This window comes from Micropterus dolomieu, linkage group LG17 (assembly GCF_021292245.1).
Source record: "Micropterus dolomieu isolate WLL.071019.BEF.003 ecotype Adirondacks linkage group LG17, ASM2129224v1, whole genome shotgun sequence".
In the NCBI taxonomy this organism is placed as follows: domain Eukaryota; kingdom Metazoa; phylum Chordata; class Actinopteri; order Centrarchiformes; family Centrarchidae; genus Micropterus; species Micropterus dolomieu.
The window spans coordinates 17,782,567-17,804,215 of NC_060166.1; the positions used below are offsets into that span (position 1 = coordinate 17,782,567).

The following is a 21,649-nucleotide window of genomic DNA, read 5'->3' on the forward strand; positions in this document are numbered from 1 at the left end:
CTAAGGAGGATTCCTATGGAGGCAATAAGATGCTCAGTTTTACACTCATTAGAGAACAGTAAAGCTGTTGGTGAATGATTATTTTATTCCCCATAAAAAAATGGAACAGATTACACTGTAACAGTTTGTTGACCTTGATCAGAAACGTTCAGCCGAGATCACCTCCACTCCGGACTCTTGCTCCTTGGTTTTTGTGTGCTCAGGATTGTGTTGATTTAAACAGGCGGTGTAGGTCCCTCGGGTCAGAAACAGCACCGAGATGACAGCGTAGTAGCTGCCGTACACGATGAACTGCAGAGAAACATTATTGCATTATGATTGAATCATGTTATGGATCAATATTCATCCAATGTATCTGCGTGCAACAGTCAATGATAACCACCAGGTGTCGCCCTGTCCTCACAGTTGCACTGCTTACATTCTTGCCATTCTTTAGTTCACCCAGAGATTGTCAGCGTTAAGCACCTGTGTGCTGCCATTAAAATTTTAAAAAAGTATTTAATTAATATGTCAGCCCTGTGTGCAGACACACCTGCGTCACAATGTCCAGTCCCAGTGCAGCTTCATCAACCACAATGCCTGTGATGATGGTCTGCAGCGAGAGGGCTACAAAAGTGTTGATCCCGAATGTCAAAGCATAGCACTCCATAGAGAGGTTGGATGCGATCTGAAATCTAAAAAGAGAAAGACCTTGTCATTTCTGACAAATACCTCAATACCTGAAATGTGCTATATGCTTAGACCCCCATAGATATATAGACTATTTTGATAAATGATTAGTCATTTGGGCCGCTTTTCAAGCACAAATCCTAAATATTTCCCGGTACCAGCTTCTTAAATGAGTAGTTTCTGTTTTTCTTTGTTGTATGTCTATGTAAATTTAATATGTTATGGGTTTTGGGATGTATCCAATGTATCTAATCCAAAACCAGGATCTTCCTTTTCATTGAGGAGGTGAATGGGTTACTTCAGGCTTTGTGCTCTGCTGTCCCTTTATCAGAGAGGTAAACTCACAGTAACACTGCAGAATAAATGTTTAGTTGGAGGTATACTGCAGTGAACTTACGTTGTGATGGTGATGAGAAACATGTAGCAGGACTTGAATATGACATAACCAGCATAGCATGCCCAGATACTGCTGGTGAGCGCCATCAGAAACACTGCACCAGACCCTACGGCTGAGAACAACCCTAATGCCAGCTCTCCCCATACAGCCCAGGTCACCCTGATGTGGCCCACAGAGAACGCCGCTGCAGCACCTGGCCCACGGAGAAGAAAGATGACGTGATTAATCTGTCATTCCAGCAGACAACACCTCCACCGTGGCATGTAAATCATTCATTAATCCCAACAACAACATTTCTTTCCTTGAACGTTGGTTCAAAGGGCGATATGGCCTCTAAAAAAACCTTATGCACGCACGTCTCTGCTGGCCTCCACAGCACCTGGCTATTATGATGAACCACTTCCACCCTGCTCCTGGAATCAACTATCAGCAAGAATCAGAGAATCCATTACCTCCTAACTTTATCTCCTTAACTGAAGCAATTACTCTTCTTCTTCTCATGCAGAGCCAGGTTGAGCATAAGCCAACAGGGCCGTGGTTCTGCTAGTCCCTTTCAAAATCAATACGCATTTTCCATTTAATCAGGTATCCCATAAAACCAAGAATGGCATGGTTGTTTTCTTTTAATTGCAACTTTTTATATGTCTGTGTGCCATCAGACATGGCAGCTTTTAATAGCATTGTTAAATTTAATTTTGCTCTATATAATGTGGCTGTGCTGCAAACTTCTGGATGGCCCTGTGTCAATTGAACTCCTGGTTCCTGGTCTGAATGCGGTGAACATCCCCTGCTTCTGTGAGTCCAAAAGAAACTTTCACTCTTTCATTAGATGTGTGCACATTATTCAGCTTTTATGTCCTGTTTAGGTGATAATGCTTTTGGAAAGGTGATATTTACGTGAAGGATAAAGCTGATGATATTCTATATGTTATTGTCAACAAATTTCAGGAAAAGCCAAAACCAATGATATGAGTCCACCATCTTTCAATACTATCTGACTTCGCTACCCTTTGGCATTCAGCCAGAAGCTCTTTATTTGCTATTGAAGAGCTTCACAAATGGGTAACACATCTATCCTTTTATTTAAGCTAAATCACTTCCTAAAACAGCTCCGTCCTTCGGATGAGACGTTAAACCGAGGTCCTGACTCACTGTGGTCATTAAAGATCCCATGGCACTTGTCGCAAAGAGTAGGGGGTTCCCCGGTGTCATGGCAAAATTCCCAAACTGGCTTTCAACATCTGGCCATCTAATGATCCCCGTAGCAACTGGCTCAATGTTTCCCTCCCTCTCTGCCTCAAGCTGATGTGTGGTGAGCGTTCTGGCGCTAAATGGCTGCCGTGCATCACCCAGGTGGGTGCTACACATTGGTGGTGGAGTCCCCCCCCACTTCACCGTGAAGCGCTTTGAGTTTCCATGATAAAGCGCTATATAAATGTAATGCATCATTATTATTATTATTATTATATTACTGTAGTTTTTAGTCAAGACTATTCAAATAGGAGTAAATGGTGTTTGTGTGGAGCTATTTTCAGCCATGGATTGGGTGTGCAAGTGAGTATTTACGACAGCAGGACGGTTTACGTGGGACCGACTTGAAAATAAAAGTGCCCTCATTCATTGTAATGAAGGAATACCATCCAGTGCAGCAGTGTGCTTCATTGGTGTGTTTTTAATATGGCACAGGGAATAATAGCTTCATATAGCAAGCTATATCATGTGATTTGTTGACATTAAGAAAATTATAGAATATTACCAGAGGTATCCTTTATGATGAAACTGAATAAGACTGAAATAGCTCAAGTATGATCTTACCAGAAATCAAAACCACAAAATATAGCTTTTCTCTTTCTCTAATGTTTTCTCTTTTACACACACACACACACACACACACACAAACACACACACCTGCAACCAGTCTTACCCACAAGAGAACAAGCAGCCTCTACACCTCCATTGTAGATGGATGATGTGGCAGATGGTTCTATATGGTCCCACATCAGCTGGGTGTAGTTGAAAACCTGCACGTAGCCAGCTGTAGCCAGAGCCCACCACAGGGACCAGTATATTAAATGTCTGCATGGTGGACATTATTAAAACAGATTAGGATCATGATTGTAATTAGAAGGCTATTCCAACCTTCTAAAAGAGTACTACTATTTGAATTATATATTATTACATTATTAGACAAACACCACAATAAATAATAATTTAATTTGCTGCAGTAAAATCCATTAAACTATGATACAGGACAAAATGTGCAAAACGTGTGTGCTCAGCAGAACTGTACTCAAAGTGTGACGTGTTAAACAGAAAATAAAAAATGCCTGGAAGAATATGACTCCCTGAAGCTTTGCCAAAGTAGATGGCCCGCAGTGACCACATTTTCCCAGCTGCACCAGCAAGCATTGCCATTGTGCTCCATCTTCTCCCTGCCTGAGCCAGCGTCAACCTTATCCATCACCGCTTCCTCAGACCCATCCTCTCCCAGCGGCCCATCCTGTTGGGACTGCGAGACCACAGCTGCTGCCTTTTTCCCTTTGAAGAAGAGGCTCCTTTGGGGCATGGGCAACCAGAAGGAGATGAGAAAAGCCAGGCTTACAATCCCCAGGGTGATAGCATTGATGTAGAAGTAGTCTACTCCTGTTGATTAGAGTTCATGCTTCATTAGTGCTTGCTCAAAATGTGAAGCATAATTCAGTGCAGTTTCGTCATTATTTTCTTTTCAGTTAATTTTGTTGTTGGAGACTGTATTAGGAGATATTTATTATCTGTATTGAGGAGTATTAATCTTAATGTAGAGAAAATAAAAATTTTCATTCAGTATATATTACAGGCTAGTATGCCTTACCTGCAAGGGAGACGAGCACTTGGCCCAGGCTGGCACCAATTGTATATCCAGCCAGCATGGCGCTGCGCAGGTAGCCAGTGGCTCTTTGGTAATTCTCAACTGGAATCACACTGTAAATGTAGGAAAAGTAGGCCACCTCTGTGGAAGTCACCACAGCATAGTTGACCTGTTGATGGGATGGAAAAGATTTTAAGAGAGATGCACAACAACCTATCTTCTTGGGTACCTGGGAAATTTATGTGTTTCATGATTAACATTACATTCAGCAGTTTTTAATCATTGTTAGCAGTAGACCTGAAGGAAGATCATAGCAGGCAGACCCGGGGCAAAGCTGAGCAGGATGTAGTTGGTGACCAGGAAGAGCCCCTGTACCATAATGAGGGGCTTATGCCTTAAAAAGTCAGTCAGAAGGAAGACGGGAAACAAGAAGGCGAGGTAGGAGTAGGTCCAGATAGGAAACAGGTAGTTGGTCACCTGTAGGAAACAAGAAGAACCAGAGAACAAGAATGCTGGTCCAGGTGGGCTGTCTCTGTCTCTTGGTCATATCTGAAGAGCAGTTGGTCTGCGATATTAGCTCCTAATAAATGACAGCACTTGATGTATACAGGCTGTAGAGTAACTGTGTACATTACAGTGTGTATGTGTCTGCCATTCTTACCACTTCTCCAGAGATGTTCTTGTGTGGTCCAATAAGGTATGGTGTTAGGAAGGGCTCTGCTACTCTGCAGTTAGCAAAAAACCCATAGAGTGACAGGACTGCGGTGGGATAAGCCCAGGCGGAGGACTTCAACTTGGCCCAACCACCCATTCTTTTACCTCAGCAGAATTTCCAAGAGATCGTCTTTGGTTTGTATTCCCAGGAGCACTACCTGAGCACTTTGTTCTTAATTTGTCTGACAACCTGGGCTATCCCTAAAGTGTAGTGACTGTTCTTGAAGCTATCGCTATTTATCAGTAGCTAGAAAATACAAACACCATTTTTATGATCTGCTTGTTAGTTTAGATCCTTAGTTACAGTTTATGAGCGATAGACTTTGACCTGTTAGGAAACAAAAAGATAGCTGAGAAGTGATTCTTTCTTAAGGGATCAATACAGTCCTTTCGCCTGTAATAGATTACATCAAACAAGACATGAGACAATTTAACAGAGAGAAATTAAACTTTTCATTAGTTAGGCAGAGGCAGGTAAATTAACCCTGGGAATAAGATGACTCCCCATCTGCAGCATAAAGGCAAAAGGTATTTATTACTAAAAAAGTTATTAGTGTTTCATCAACTATAACTGTATACAAGAGCTAATTAAACATCTGTAGAAAGCAGTGATATAACATAAAATAAAATAAAATCACAGTCACCATATAGGCCTACAACTCAAACCCAAGTTATAAGGGAGTCTTCAGCAACTTTGTCATGACTAATTCATAGAACATTCGTTTAAGTCGTCGTATATTCCTCACATATCAAGGCATAAAATGACGTTACATAACTGACTTCTAACAAAAACTCTTGCTAAACTCAGAAATTCAGGCAAAAGCCTGATTTATGCAGGGCCCCAACATTACAAGTGGCACCTCTGGCAATATACTCGACTTTCAAGTGCTGGATAAGGTTTTTATGTACGTAGTATTACGCATGCGTAGTGAATGGATGCGGGCACGTGTTGCCGGTCTGTCGCCATAGAAACGGTTTGTTGATAGTTTACGTAACGTTAAAGTGGCCTGAATTCACAGCAATATGAAACTCAAGCGGTTCCTTCTCAGATATTATCCACCAGGTAAAACACATTATTTAAACGGTAACTTTACTTCTTTTTAAGGGAATATATCACTGCTTTAGAATAACATTTTCTGCTTTGACAACACCTTGCTGTAACGTTAACTCTAGCACTATAACGTTAGCTAGCTCTGAAAACATAATCCTGGTTAGCTGAGTTAACGCAACCGCTGCTTTTTAAAATCAGCCGATGTGAGTTGCTTTTCCTGGTTTAATACCTGTTTCTGCCATCAGGTATAATCTTGGAATATGACAAAGGTGGATATTTGAGGACCAAATCAATCGACCTTTTGGATTTGACTCCCGGGTGCGTGAGTTGTTTCCTGTATATACATTCATAAATTTAACGTTACAATAGAAGGTACAAGGTATTATATTTTTTATTGTAACGTTATTTATCATCTTACAACACACTAACTGAAAACTATGTGATGTCATAATAACCCTCTGTGTGAGTGTTGTTGCTTTTCATTTCTAACAAATACTGTCATTTTAATTACTAAACAGATCAGACATATCTCCCTTCCCTTAGCACTCATCATGAGGCTTGGTGTTAATCACCAGACTATCCTGCTGTTATTTAATGTTTCTGTATGACATTTTTTAAAATGATTAAGTTCTTTTTGATACCAGCACACTACAAATCAGTTTTCCCTTGTGGATAACAAAGTTAATCAGCTCAGCTCATGTGGCTCTCATAAGTGTACTTAAATCAACAAGAGGAGGAGGAGGGTTTGCTTCCCTGCATATATTTGGGTAAAGAGCCTCTTAAGCTGTATTTCATCTCCAAACAGTGACTTAATGGAAATAATTATTATTATTTTGCATGTAATTGTTCTCATGTTATCACTTTCTAAATTATCCGTTTAAAATGTGTTAAATGTGCAAATTTTCCCACCATGCAGAACAAACCCAGATGAGTTGTTGGCAGAAATCAGACGATCTGAGCCTCTGATCACAGAGTCCCGGGCTGATCAGGTCAAACAGCTGATCCTTCGACTTCAGCAGAAACAGGGCCAGCAGGATCACCACAGGTTCTGTTTCTTCAAGGTCAGACACTGGACTTAAACTTATATTGCTGGCCAGTAATAAATAAATCAACACAGTGGCGTGGCATCTAGATTCAATAAAGTAGCTCCTATTGGTGTACATTACAGTATTCCCATTCAGGGTCTCAGGACAGGTTGTAAAATCTATGGTATTGTTTTATGAAATAAGTGTAGAAAGCTCTTTGTTGCTTCTAGTGGTACAAACACTTTTGGCACACATATATTTGGCATTAGATTGAGGGACTAAAAAAGAACAGCTAGTGGATTTTACCTTCTATAAAGCAGTGTAACTATGTAACACACAGGCAACCGAGAAGATTTGTGGATGATGACGTGTTTGGCAACTTCAGCTAATTGAAGCAGCGCATTAGCTCCCAGATTTTTGCTCTTTGGGAATGTTATTTACATCTGTTGAAACTTAGGCATTTGGGTAGTGACATTAGCCAGTGCTCCAAAGAGGCACCAGAGAGCAGCAGAGGTTAGGTTAGTAATTCTTAGAATTAAAAGCCAAGTTAGCGTGCCAACAGCCTAATAGCATGATAACAACTCATTTTTGTGTGGCTTGGTGTCTTATGGAGTACATACATAATTGGTAAGGGGTCAAAGTTGGTTACGTGGCTGGAGGTCAGAGGATATTGATGTTTTCTGCCTGTGTCTAAAACTCGCAAGAGAGTCTGCATAAGGAGAGAAAATCCTTAGAGAGAGAGAGGTCTTTACATTACATCAAATCAGAGTAATCATGATATATGGGTAATGTGTGGGACATCCTAAAGATGAATTAGGTAAATAACTTAATTTTCTTATCTTTCTCCGGTCTCTTTTGTACTGTAGGAGCTTAAGGCACACATACTGCCACTGACAAACATCGCCTTTGACAAATCAGGGTCAAGGTAGGTTTATTTGCAACAAATGTTTATCTGCTGGCCCTTAGGAGTTCAAGAAAAGCTGTGAATTTTTGTTTGTAATATTGTTCTTAACTCTTCTCTCGAACACTCTGCAGGTTTATAACTGGAAGCTATGACAGGACATGTAGAGTTTGGGACACGGCTGCAGGCACAGAGCTGTACACGCTAGAGGGTCACAGAAATGTGGTGTATGCAATTGCATTCAACAACCCCTATGGGTAATGAGATGCTCCAGCAAAACCTTCATTGCATCTGGGAAACATTGCTCTATTTGACACTCACATTAAGTATTTAGCCTTTCAGAGGGGCTTTTCATCATTTCTTCTTTGCTCTTTCTGAAACTTAGAGACAAGATTGCCACCGGCTCTTTTGATAAGACATGCAAACTGTGGTGTGCTACGACAGGCAAATGTTTTCATACCTTTCGCGGACACATGGCAGAAATAGTATGTATGATTTTGGTTTGAACTTTTGTTTTTACTCAGTCATTGCTTCGTATGCCGTAGGCTATCGTACGTAGTATTTATGCACATTTTTATCCTGCGGGGCTTTAGCAAGGCCCAAGGCCAGCTGATCATTTAAATTGTACAGTTAAATGGTTTTACTTTGGTATCGTGTTTAGTGTTTAGATAATAAATAAGTCTGCCAAATCCCCTTTGGCTTTGGAGCAGAATAACTCCAGTGACTCCAGTGATTGTAAAAGAGAGTTTCGTACTGTGTAGGTGTGCCTGGCATTCAACCCCCAGAGTACACTGGTGGCCACAGGCAGCATGGATGCCACTGCCAAGCTGTGGGATGTGGAGACTGGGGAGGAGGTGGCCACTCTGAATGTGAGATTTTTTATTTATTTGTTTACTACCTTTATCCCAGTGCCTTTCTTGCTCTTTTTTCTCTGCTCCTAGGGCTCACATCCATTCATTAATAATGCATTGATTGACTTTTCATTCACTTCTATGGGTAATTATTCCTAAATTGAGCATGGTTACCCCTGCTGATGGCCTTTTCTACCCCACATATCCACCCTTGATCTGATGGGGAATATAACTGTTACTCTTTAATGGGGCACTGATTACCCATTCTGAGGGGAGTAGTTAGCTCTCTTTGATATGCAGACTGCACGGGTCCATGGTGTGACTGGTTGGTTGGCTGACTCTGTCTCTGTGAAACGCAACCCTCTGCAGCTCTCTCTGTTCTTTCGGTACTTAACACACCATGAAGAATCAAATCAAGCTTACAGCAGTCAATTGAGCGCTGAATCTTAAGCATATCCTCTCTCATATTTATTTATTTCATGAATTTAACAACCTAACTTTATAGCTTAAAGGGTAACTTTGGTGTTTTTTAACTTGGACCTTATTTTCCCATGTTTTCGTGTTTATGTGACTAATTGGGTCGAAATTATTTGAAATTGGTCCAGTATTGATGGAACACGCTGCAGTCAGCAGCATTGAAATAACCCATCAAAGTATGTCCACTAAAGTGCTTTGGCGCAATATTGCACTCGTCATGGCCACCAAAATAGTTATTTTATCTCATTGTCTTGATCAATTAGTTTGTGTTATTAGTAGGGATAGGGTTTCCCTCTGCTAAACAAGACACTGGCTATCCTACATGCACATGCAACATTGCCTTCACAGCTTGCCCACTGTAGCCACAGCTACAGGGTCACCACTCTGTTGGTCAGGAGTTAATGTATTTGTTATGTTTAACAAATGTTGTTTTTGTCATGTCTTTCAGTAATTGTGATTTTTTCAGTACTCATAGTATTCCTATTTGACAAACACCCCCATAGCTCTAACTTAACTACACACAATAACACAAAGCTTTAACAGATTTAAGTGAGCAGTCCCATCAAAGCAGAGGAGCCAGTTGCTATGCCTGCAAAACAGAAAGGATGCAGCTTTGGCAGTAATCTCTGCCTCACTGATGTTTCTAATTAAACAAAAAGGATCTTACTCTTTAAGAAAAGGTCTGTCTCTGTAGGGATCCTTTCCACAATGTTGTCTGAAACTCATCGTAACAATCTGAGGCTGTCAGTGCCAAAAACAAGCCCTTTAGTGGACATACTTTGACGAGATGCAATTGCCTACAAAGATTACGTTGTGCCAATTAGTCACATCAACACAGAAACATGGTAAAATATGGTCTGAGCTGCAATATACAGAAGTTACCCTTTAAAGGTCCAGTGTACAGTATAATATTTAGGAGGATCGATTGACAGAAATACAATTTAATATACATAGCTATGTTTTCAGTGGTGTATAAAGACCTTAGAAATGAATTATTGTGTTTTTATTTCCTTAGAATGAGCCATTTCTATCTACATACACCACAGGCCCCCTTACATGGCCATGTTGCGGCACCATGTTTCTACTGTAGCCCAAACAGACAAACGGCGCTAGAGTGCGTTTCTTCACTACACTGAATACGTACAAAGAAGAAGAAGAAGAAGAAGTAACGTTAGTAGTAGTAACAGTCGTCCGGTTTATTAGAAGTAAGAACAGAAGAGAAATTTTGACAAATGGAGGCCCACGCATATTATTTAGCACAAGAGCCTACAGAGTGTGCCGGCCGACACGCGCTTGGAAAGGGAGGGGTGAGCTGTGATTGATGGTGCATTCATGTGGTGTCGGAATAATCAGAATCTTTTTTTCTTCCTTAAATCTTTATTGCAAAAAGATAAATAAAGTGTACATGGGATGTAAAGAATTATACAGAGCTTTGAATAATGCAAAATCATGTATTGCATACGTATTTACAAACATCTAATTTGTAATATGGTTATAACGGTTAGTTTGCTGTCCATGTAGAGTGAACTAGATGTCTGTGTGTAGTTTATATGCTCTGATAATGCTTATCCAACAAATTAAAGAAAAGAAATGAGACAGTGAGGGATAATATGCTCTCTTTCTGATTTCATCCAGGGTCACACTGCAGAAGTCCTCTCTCTGTGCTTTAACACTGTGGGAAATCAACTTGTCACTGGCTCCTTTGACCACACAGTTGCTATATGGGATGTTGCTTCAGGAAGGTCAGACATCATCCTTGTTATTGCACTGTAGGCATCTATTTGTCCATGTGTGTCATCATTTATACCGCACAATGCATGCATAACACCTATAGATTCTGCATACAAGAGTGCACAAATGACTCACTGCTGCTTTTTTTGTTTTCCTCAGACGTGTCCACACTCTGATTGGTCACAGGGGGGAAATCAGCAATGTTCAGTTTAACTGGGATTGCTCCCTCATAGTCACAGGCTCTATGGACAAAACTTGCAAGGTGAACTATCAACAGCCCAGACTTTTTTGTGTGTGTTTTTTATTTATTTAACTATTTCAAATACAAGTATTTTGCCAAAACATCTGTTCACATCTGTTCACTGGAATTAGATTTTTTGCCCACATCAACAGTTTGTCGTTCATTTAGCACTTTAAATTATGCAAGACAAGTTATGTAGATGGATGGCTCTTGTCATTCACATTCACCCTCCTCCCTCCCCTCCACCCCCCTCCCTGTTACTCCCCACCTCTTGTCTCTAAGGACTCCATCATTTACAGGAGAAAATTTAAATCCTAATTTCTTAATTATGCCAAGATGAGTCATGCTCACAAGTAAGAATTATCCAGCTCACTGCATTCCTCTAGGAGGGATGGTTCAAATAAAGCCACTTAGGATAGCCAAGAGCTACATGTGTGTCCTAGTTTTTGTGTTTCTGTGTTTCCTGTCTGTGTATTTATAATTATGAGTGTTATGTGTGTGTATCTGCAGTTGTGGGATTCAGTCAGTGGGAAGTGTGTGGCCACCCTTGTTGGACACAAAGAAGAGGTGCTAGATGTGTGTTTTGATTTAAGCGGTCAGCTCATTGCTACTGCCTCTGCTGATGGTGCGTATTATTTGATTTTTTTATGTAGACAAACTAATTCATTGTGTTATTTAGAATTTTTTTCTAATTTTATCCAGCAATTGTATATTGTTTTGATCACATGCAAAGTCCTCCAGATGTTTTAATTTTGCTGGTGTCCTGAGGCCTAAATTTAACAAAATCAACATTTTGACATGTAGCATGCATGCTTGTAGCAAACACCAACAACCCTGCCTGTCCCTGTTTCTGCCAGGTACAGCGCGAGTGTTTAGTGCAACCACAAATCAGTGTCTGGTGACTCTGGAGGGCCATGATGGAGAGATCTCCAAGGTAAGTTACTGGACCAAAAATGACTTTTCTGCCGTAGCCTTTGAAAAGGAATCTTATGTCACTATAGAGACCCACAGTCTCAGCCCATTTGCAGGTTAGCTTTGGGTTCAGTAGCCTCTGTTCCTTAATGCAGTTTTGTATCACGTTTTTTTCAGTATTTTGTCTCTCTGATAAGATAAATAGGCATTTCTGTTATTCTAACTTCTAAATTTAAACCCCTCATTTTAACAAGGACATAACAATTTAACATTCTGATATGAACTATTAATATACCTCATTAGATTAGAGGGAGAGTTGTAAAGTAACAAAATCTTTGCTCATGTTCCAGCTTCTCACAGTCATCACATGATGATGAAATGAAGGCTTGTGTTTATGGCGAGGAAATTAAGAGGAACAGCATGGGCCACATCTACTTCCTGTCAACATTTGAAATTAACAGACATGGGAACAGGAAATCACATTTTACCTATTTATGTTCCATGTTTGAAACTGTAATTAGAGCATCATCTCCCAGACTTGTTTGGGAGTAAGTATTATTATTTTTGTGTAACGTGAACTCTCTAGCTGCAGCTCTTCTGGACAGTGTTGTAAATAGGACATCGCCTCTTCTTGCCTTGTTAACATGGGATAAAGCGTGACGCTGAGGTGCAGGGACAGGAGTCCAAGCTTCAGGCTGTTTTGTGCTTACTGTGTCACATGGTACAACTGGGCAAGTAGGCCATATGACTGAAGTGATGTTTCTGTCCATAATAATAGCTAATTGAATCTTTGGGGTCCAAACTAGATTGTGTGCAAATACCATCCGTCATCCCTGACCATAAAGTGAGCGTGGCACCTTGTGCTATTACTAGCCTTTGAACAAAATGTTTCACACATCCTCAAAAACAATTAATCCAATGTAACCTAGCCTGCCATTAATTGAGTCAAACCAACACATACCTTGGCATAAGGTGTGTGGGTTTTTTTATGCTTTGCATTTACCTTATACCTTAATGTGAGTGATTTTATCTGTTTTTATTTGTATTTTTCCGGTGTGTGTGAGGGACTGGGAAGCTACCTCTGTTTACTGAAACACATCAGGCAGTCAGTAATAAATAGGCTGGATGGGGGATCATCGGTCTGCCAGTGCATCTTTTAAGGTTTCAGGGATTGAGTTTTACTCACTGCACGGCCTTGCTCGCTTCCGTTACATTAGCACCTAATGCACTTCATGTAAAGAGGGCTACGGTTATGGTTTGGGTTTTACTAGGCATTTTTCTTCTACCGACAAGATGGTGAAGGTTAAACAGCTTTCTAGCATACCACATGCCAATGGCTACGATCTCGTGACTATGTGAGGGAGACTGAAGCGATGGTGGACACATTTACAAACACACCTTTATGACCAAACATTATTGCCCAGATCATGCATCCTTTTTCTATACCTTATCTATGCGCAGAGCAAGGGGGCATGCACAATGGTGAAACTGATGATGACGCCATTTTATTAATTTAACTTAATTTGGAGATTTCATTAAGGGTGATGACTGTCTGAAATTTCTGCCTTGAAGCCAACACAGATGCTTTAAAAAAAAAAAACTTGGAATCACCAGTTCGACTTTTGAAGAGGATAATGACTCCTTGGGTAGATTTACAAAGAAAGAGAAAATGATACCTCAGTTTACATAACATACATCAACAGCACACTCTTTTGTAACTTTTGCAGTGTGTAACCACTATTTAGGAAATGAGGTTAGAATTAATATGTCATTTAGACTTGGTATGCAGCTTTAGTTTTGTTTATTTATACCTCCTTCTTGTTGTGTCCTCTTTTCTTCTCTTCCCTTTCCATTTTAAACTGTTTGTATTCCATTTCTGTACCTGTCACTTTCATCTTCTTCCTCCGGTCTTCTATCTTTGTCTGTTTCTTCCCTAGTCAGTGTCCATTTCCTGTCTAGGGTCACTCCTGGGGTACTCAGTTTTGAATTTTAACAAAAACACACTTTACTTTTATGGCCATCTAGAGCCAGCTTCATTTAATAATCTCTTCTTTTACCTCACTATGGGGATCCAAAACCATTCAGGGAATGATGAATCTGGGATCTAATACAGTCAGCGTTAGCCGTGATTTTCATTATGCTCTACTAGAAAAACTCTTCAATAACTAGTGCCACCGGTTCCTTAGTCCTCATTAAGTATTTAAAGTTGAATGACCTCTGTGGAATAATGCTGCTGATGTAGTGAAAGTGTTCTCCCTCATTTCCCCCTCCCACTGTCATTTCATCCACTTCTGCTATAATCTCTTATTCAGCACTCTCTCTTGCTCACTCTATCGCTCATGTAGCATACACTTCTGAAGAAAACTAACTCTCCTGACTCTGCCTCTCTTGGTAGATCTGTTTCAGCCCGCAGGGCAACAGGGTCCTGACTGCCAGCTCGGATAAGACAGCTCGCCTGTGGGATGTTCAGTCTGGAGTCTGCCTACAAGTCCTGGAGGGGCACACCGACGAGATCTTCTCCTGTGTCTTCAACTATGAGGGTGACACCATCATTACAGGTATGCACTGCTAAAACCGTCACAAAAGCTTAATTGTACTTTTCAGATGAAAAGCGTGCAGCTGTGTCCGTCTGTGCAGCCACCTGTTCGTGTTTGTGCTCTCCTGCAGGCAGCAAGGATAACACATGCCGGATCTGGTACTGACCCCTTCCTTTGAACGTGTCAAGGCTCCAGCAGGCATACACATGGACACAACAGTCAATTTGTGTTTACCACGTTCGACCCATGTACATCTTTGAAATTGTGGGTTACCAACTGAAAAATCTGCAGGTAAAAATCTGGTCTACAGCGTCTGTGTAAGGTTAAAGTTGATAACAAATCATTATTGCTTGACTGTATAACTTGTGTCTCTAATGTTCACTTGTTCCCTGACTGTACTAACTTTGTACTGGGCTTGGCCATTAGACCTAGCTATTCAGTGACTGTGGCGTTAACAGTAGGGTAACATTGCTCATTAAATGTCATCTCAAGTAGTTTGAATTCAACTTGTTGTATTTGTTGCAATAGCTAGACATTTTGGGGCATAGGCTTTCTTGCTGGAAGTGTCACTTTGATGTCTGTGTGGCAAATTTGGACATAAATATTTACACAACATAACTTGTTTTTACTTTTCTGTTTGTGTTGCGACTTAAACGCTAGGAGCTAGCTGTTTCACCCTGCCTCTAGTTGTTATACTAGGTTAAGCTAATCATCTTCTCGCTCTAGCTACCTATTAAAAGCAGACAGACACGAGTGGTCTCAAATGTCTCATCTAATACTTGGCAAGATAGTAAGTAAGCATATTTCCCCAAATGTCTGACTTGTTCTTATAGTTACACTAGCTTGTTATAAAAATAAGGTCTGAACATGATGTGTAACGATAACTGGTTCTAAATTAAGCTGTGTAGAGAAAGTGTGAGCAAGACTCCATAATCTGAGCTGTAAATATCTCACATTTAGTTTCTGTTCCAACATGCTGCAGTAATAAAAACCTTTATATTTAATCATATTCATACATGAGCATTGCATGTTTGAATAAAATCCCACATTATTCAGTAGCTCCCTAGCTGATATTGTGATGAACTTCCCCAAAGATTACATGGTTGTTGTACAGTCTCACTGCATCTGTGCATCAGGCAATACTAATGTCGATAAATGTGCTACAAACCAGTGTTCAGTTGCCTTTCTGCTGAGTGTTACAAATAATAAAGACTGCCATTTTTTCACATCACAGAAATGTATTGATGTCAAAAGATAAATACATTCAGTTCTACCGTGACAGAGTTTACAGCTGAATCATGTGCTTTTTTTCCCACTGCTGATTTAACACTAGAGTACCACTAAGTAGAGAAATAAACAGACCAAATCCACATACAAATTCAACATTACAAACCTTACTCTGTCTTCCTGACATAGTAAAAGCTAGAGAGAGCAGTCCACTACTCCAAGGTGCAGCAGTTCCAAATCTACAGTATATACAGTACATCTATCCAAAATAATCAGTTCTCAAGTAACATTAACAAGATAACACACTTAGAACTGAATTTCAAGGTCACAACAGAGATGGCATGTTGGCCAATGAACACAACAAACGTGAATATTTTGCTTACTTTAAGCAAATGCGATCTTCTAAGTGACCATTATAAGAAAGTGAAAGAGCTTTTTTTTCTGGGCTTACGTTTCCTTACAAAGCCTCTTACAAAGTAGTTTTGATACAAAAGGTTGGCGCATGTTGAGTTGTGGGGAGAATTAAACCTGATTTTCCTAACTTCTATTGGTACTTTGCTTCATGTGTGTACATTTGGAATAAACAAATAAATAAGCACATAATTTGGTTGTGAGAATCTGTAAATATATATATTTATATATAATCTGGAGCAGTTAAAACCTGCTGACTATAATCTCTTGAAGGCTGTTTCATTGCCATCAGGAAGGTCCAACCCGTACACCTACAGTTTGCTTGCTCTGTGTTTGTGTCTCACTAGAGAAGTGAATCTGAAAACAAAAACATGCTTTTATTAAAGGGAGACTGGTATATTCATGGCTAGGAACAGACAAAAAGACCCAACGTCCGTGGACAGATTGTGGTGTACGAGTTTCTCAAGCATGCTGATCGCATTTATGCCTTGAGCTTGCAGCAGAGACACTTGGTGGGTGAGACAGGATGGGGCAAACAGTTGGGGACATTTTAGAAGTGTGAATGAATGAGTGAGCATGTGTGTTTTTGTTTGCAGTATGAGGAAGCTAGTCCGCCCTACAGGGTCTCCAACAGCCAATCAAACAGGCTGGAAAGAGACCGGCCCTCCTCTTCCTCTTTCTCGTGTAGTTTACAGAACTGAACCACAGCGCTGAACAAGTCCGCAATCCGCCACGCCTTCTGAGACATCAGATGGACTACCCTCTGGAACTGTGAGAAGACACACACGTAATGAATCACTAAACATTAAATGCATGGTCATCAACATCAGCAGTTTGCTGACTAATGGAGAGATTTACAGGAACTTTTTCCAAAGTTATCTATGTAACATAACAATTGCTTAAATATTATCTAACAAGCAATGACAGGTCAAATCAAATGCCGTTTTTCCATTACCAGTACCAGCTCAACTTGCCTCACCTTGACTCGACTCGGTTTGGCCTTGGTCTGTTTTCCATAGCAGATAGTACCCAGAGATGGCACCCCTCAATGTAGCTGGTCATCCTAGCGACGCCACACACAACTGCCGCAACGTAATTTTCAATGCGGCACACACCAGCGACCCACACTGCTTTCTCTTTATTTAAGTTAAAACGTTTCAACATTACTATTAGAATGTAAAGATAGATAAGCGGTAAGAAAACTGCCGTTGTTGCTGCAGCGGTCTGTGTGACAGTGGGACCAGAGGGCTCTGTGAGCGGATTGGCGCAGGCTTACACCGGCGCCACTTGCGGAGCTCCTAAACTCCGAAAACTTTCAAGTTCCGCCATCATTTCTCGTAAAACTGTCAATATTCGAAATCTACACAGTTGATTTCTCACCTTAAAACTTCTCAGAAGTGGATTTTGGTGATGAAATAAAGTATGAAAATTGTAAAATATAAAACTTTCTGTTGCTGGCCTCTGTCAGGCGCGCACAATGATGACGCAGTGAATAGTGATGATTCTCTCTGAACAATCAGTAGTCTGCTGTGTTTTCACGTCACATTTTAGTAATGCCTCAGCTCGCTTGGAACCTCGACAGAGGTGATACGAAAAAAAAAGTACCTGGAAGCAGGTACAGGTAAAACTTTTCCACAATGGAAAACCAAACAAAGGTGAGTCGAGCCGAGTCAAGCTGGTACCATGCATTGGAAAAGGGGCTAAACACTTTCGGTATATGTGTATTATAAAATAACATATGAGCAAAGAAGACCTACCCACCATTTTGTGGTTAAGAATACCCAGTTGTAAAAATACAAGAGGTGATAATCTAACATTTATTTATTTTACACTGGAGAAATGTCAAACAACACCAACAATAAGGTAAGAGAGACAATGACCTTCTAGCCTCAATATATTTAAACTGTACCACTTTAGGCCAACAAAAGAATAAATAAATAGAGCACTCATAATTTTGTGCATACATGTTACCTCAGTATCTGTAAAATCTTGTCTACGACCTCCCCCCCTGTGTTTATGTTTTTTGATTTGACAGCTGTGCCTACCTTCACAACCCTCTTCTCTTTGGACTTCCTGAAGTAGAGAGCAGGAAGGCCCAGCTCGGAGGCGGCAATCCACTGTAGGGCCACTCTCAGCTCCGAGTCCACGCACTCAGGCTCAAGGTCGCAGTTTACCACCAACAACACCTTGAGGTTGCTGCTGCCGCCTGTTGTCCTCGCTGAACTGCTCTCTGAAAAATCAAAAGTGACGGGACATATTGTAGTAGGAGGTTGTCCATAATTTCATTCTCTATACTTGCTCGGACATGAAAAGCCAATGTGCCAAACCTTTTGCACGCAATCATACAGTATGTTAAACTTCAAATAGAAATATCCAGGGCTCAGTCTTGCTTTGAGGTCATCTTTGTTGGAGTGTAAGTCATTAAACAAAGATGAACTTTGTGTTGAGACACTTCTGGAATGATAGTCCCTTTTCAATTATTGATGATCATCCTTATTTCAGAGAGCAGAATCAAATCACCTCCATTCAAGCACATCCATTTGGGGGATTAATCACACAAACCCAGCACATACTGTACCTTTGGTCACTCAAGAGCTCTTGGTGAGTAGAGAGATGCAAAAGGTGAAATAATTAAGGCACTGATAACACTGAGATGACATGAAAATCCATCGCTACACTTACCAAAGATATTCCCCTTGGTTCCTGCCAGATGGCCTTTCTCTGTCTCCTCACTGTGGGTGAAAAAATGCCATTTGAAAGTTACGGTATCATCAGCATTTTGGGAACTACGCTTATTTGTTCTTGCTAATGGTTAGATATGAAAAAAACAGCTGCTTAGCTTAGCATAAAGACTGGAAACAGGGGGAAACAGCTAGCCTGATCGAAGGTAACAGAATTTGCCCATCAGCACCTCTAAAGCTCACTAATTAACACATTTTATCTTGTTTGTTTAATCAGTACAAAAACAGAAATAGAAGAACACACTGGGGTTTTATGGGGAGTTATGTGCCAGACTATTTATTCTAACTTAGTATTTCCTAAAATGTCTATTACTATTTACTATCTATTCCTTTAGTGCAAGTATATTGTAAAATATATATATATATATATTATAATACACTGTTAACCTGAATGTGTTTATTAATTTCAAAGTTAAGATAGATATGCAGGTAGAATAGAACAGAACACAAGAAATGCTGCAGACTAGGGAGGCTTTTATGTCTATTAAACAGGACATCATTATCTGTGCTAGAATGACAGCAGAATATGTAATTAGCAATAATCATGTGCGTGAGTGTTAGTCTGACAGCCTGTCACAGTCACATGCCACCTGATCTCTGCACCCTGGGTGAGAAAATGAGCAAAAGCAATATACTGTCTGCAGACTTTTTGTTGTATTAGAGAAGAAAAAGGCATTATGGGCATCAGAGTGACAAATTAATGAGAAATATTTCAGCACCACCTTGTGACAGTGATAGATACCTGATTACTGTGCTCGTAGTGGGCACGTCAGAAAAGGCATCCAGGTCTGCCAGGCCTAGGCTGGATGCGCTGCTGGTCCCGTTCCTGGTAACCAGTAAAAAACAAGAGATAGTGTCATCCACATGGTGTCTCAAGACACCCGACATGATTGCTGACTTGTGAAGAGAACAATAACCAGGCGCAGCGATGCAGGTCATGTTGTTCATTAGCTTATGATTAGCATATAAATAGCAGCTGCAGCAGAATTGGACGCTAAAGGTGGGAGAGCTGGTGATTTTTGTCCAGCAGCAAGCCTGTCTGAACATGAAGATGAGGAGATTTAGAGGTAGTTTAGGCGGGTAGGGTGGACAGGCAGGGCTGGCAGCCATGCCCTTGTGTTACAACATGGATCGTGGGAATGAGGTGGAATTAAAGTAAGCAGGTAGATGGAGAGGTTTCAAGGAGCAGTGAGTGTTATGGTGGTGCAGACAATTACCCTTGCAGTTGAATTAAGCAAAAAGCAAGTATCTTATATCACTGCCACACTAAACACATGGAGCCATACAGCTTCCCCTTTCCTCTCTAACCCACACGTCAGTGTCTTTAGAAATAAATGTATTTTAGTAAGCAGTTTATAATGCTTGCTTCGCTGTTTGTAAAATAATTTGGTCCATAAGTTGTTTTAAGGCAAAGTGAAAACAGGGCCATTTCTAAAGTTAGCTTATTTCAACTAGGAAGCACAGAGCAGTGAGTATAGGCTGTTTGGTATAAGTTGAAAAAGTCAGCATGGTTAGCTAAAAGAAATGAGAATTTGATGAAGCAGAGAATGGTGTAGCAAATGTTCTGAACTAGAGGCTTTTGATGAGCGAGCTCACAGCACTGTACCACTGCAGCTTACTGAAGGTAGTTGTGTGTGGGGTGCAGGCAGGGTCTAGCCCTTTATGCGAGCTGCAGTATGGAGAGGGCTTTGTGGAGTGAGCTCTCTGCCATATACTGCCTTAGCAGGCGTGGATATAGCAGCAGGGAGTAAATTGGCGTTGGCACAGGAGAGCACAAGTGTCAGTAGCAATGGGCCAATGAGAGTGGGGTGAGGGTGGGAGTAGCAGCGTTTGGAGCAGTATCAAGGAGCAACGGTTACTGACCCCTCGCTCAGCTGGATAAAACTACTGGTCTCCTCGTGGGGGTCATCTTCGGGAGTTATATGGGACCAGCTCCCCATGCTCTCTTCACTGCTAGCACTCATAGAACGCTTGTCCCTCTTCACTACTGCAGCCACCGCCACAGCTGGCCTGTCCCTCTCACTGCTGGGGAGAGCAAACCGCAAGATGGTGGGAATGACCATCGACTAGTTGTGTGTACAATGTCTGCTGCAATGTGTGATAACTTTGGCTGTTTTCCCAAATGTTGTTCCCATGGTCCTCAACTTGACATAACTTTGCACCGCATCAAAAGAAAGCTAATTCATTTCAGTATCTTTAATGCATCAGCAAACTGCGACCCTCCGGGGGGCACTGTTGGAATTTCAGTGTTTTTCAGGAAATATATTAAATTAAGTCATAATCAGATGATTGAGGGCTGCCATCCTCAACAATTCCAGAGGGACATCAGGTTTTATTGACTAGGTAAGTGATTGGGTTCCACTCTTACACAGGGGACAAACAGAATCCCTCCACTCTTTCCTGAATTACATGTATTGTCAAGTGGAAAGGAGCGTGTCCTGTGACTCTCCTGTGGCCTAGGAGCCTTTCAGCTGTTTTCCTCTCATTCACTATTGCACAAGTCTCATTTTGAATATCTACATTTCTTTAAAACACACAATAAAATACTAACACGCAACTGATTCCCCACATCCAGATATTATATTTTCACTTTCCTCTATATACCTCTCTTGCACATTAACAGCTCTTTCCACTTTACATTTTCAGCACGTTCATTTGATTCCACACTGATACGCACTATGAACTGCTTCAGTCTTCATTACCCCCAGAGCATCCACTAAAATGTGTTCTGGGAGAGTCTACGCTTGCCGAGTCCTTGTCTTGCTAAAATGTCAGTCTGGTTTGAATAAGACTGTAAGACTGATCATGTCGAATAATGTAATAATCAGAAGGACTACATACCCTTATTACAAATGAACTGACTTCATTTAAACACCATTATTCTGCTAACCTGCTGCCAAACAACCCCTCTCAAGC

The 21,649-nt window shown here is 40.8% G+C and overlaps 3 protein-coding genes and 1 long non-coding RNA gene across 7 annotated transcripts in view; 2 read left to right on the plus strand and 2 right to left on the minus strand.

Moving 5' to 3' along the window:
* Positions 1-138: 138 nt before the first annotated feature.
* Positions 139-5,571, minus strand: slc19a3b (solute carrier family 19 member 3b). The gene is made up of 8 exons (XM_046074276.1): positions 4,576-5,571; positions 4,212-4,391; positions 3,918-4,083; positions 3,394-3,709; positions 2,991-3,142; positions 1,067-1,259; positions 533-674; positions 139-291 (listed from the first exon to the last, which is right to left on the minus strand). Exons 1-8 carry the CDS (start codon positions 4,723-4,725, stop codon positions 139-141), a joined length of 1,452 nt encoding a protein of 483 aa, XP_045930232.1. The 5' UTR covers positions 4,726-5,571.
* On the plus strand, positions 2,201-15,642 carry daw1 (dynein assembly factor with WDR repeat domains 1). 3 transcript variants are annotated; one of them, XM_046074273.1, is made up of 13 exons: positions 2,201-2,419; positions 5,925-5,997; positions 6,596-6,740; positions 7,571-7,629; positions 7,740-7,862; positions 7,991-8,090; positions 8,367-8,474; positions 10,569-10,675; positions 10,824-10,926; positions 11,416-11,530; positions 11,763-11,839; positions 14,213-14,375; positions 14,485-15,642. In XM_046074273.1, the coding sequence occupies exons 1-13, from the start codon at positions 2,398-2,400 to the stop codon at positions 14,517-14,519; spliced, it is 1,230 nt and encodes a 409-aa protein (XP_045930229.1). In that variant the 5' UTR covers positions 2,201-2,397; the 3' UTR covers positions 14,520-15,642. The 3 variants fall into 3 exon arrangements, with proteins under 3 accessions (XP_045930229.1, XP_045930228.1, XP_045930230.1); XM_046074272.1 differs by lacking the exon at positions 2,201-2,419 and adding an exon at positions 5,555-5,691; XM_046074274.1 differs by lacking the exons at positions 2,201-2,419; positions 14,213-14,375; positions 14,485-15,642 and adding exons at positions 5,555-5,691; positions 12,168-13,104.
* Position 15,643: 1 nt separating this feature from the next.
* Positions 15,644-21,649, minus strand: part of LOC123986159 (SPHK1 interactor, AKAP domain containing) — a 30,607-nt gene continuing 24,601 nt past the window's right edge. The window contains exons 8-12 of one of the 2 annotated variants that reach the window (XM_046074264.1): positions 20,597-20,758; positions 19,476-19,559; positions 18,675-18,724; positions 18,038-18,222; positions 15,644-16,761 (exon numbers count right to left, since the gene is read on the minus strand). In XM_046074264.1, coding sequence (XP_045930220.1) covers positions 16,609-16,761; positions 18,038-18,222; positions 18,675-18,724; positions 19,476-19,559; positions 20,597-20,758 — 634 coding nt within the window. In that variant the 3' untranslated portion in view covers positions 15,644-16,608. The remainder of the gene's footprint in view (positions 16,762-18,037; positions 18,223-18,674; positions 18,725-19,475; positions 19,560-20,596; positions 20,759-21,649) is intronic. The other variant, XM_046074265.1, reaches the window with a different exon arrangement.
* LOC123986164 lies at positions 16,377-18,375 on the plus strand. Its single transcript, XR_006828799.1, has 3 exons — positions 16,377-16,504; positions 16,589-16,763; positions 18,028-18,375. It is a non-coding gene; the product is annotated as an uncharacterized LOC123986164 (long non-coding RNA).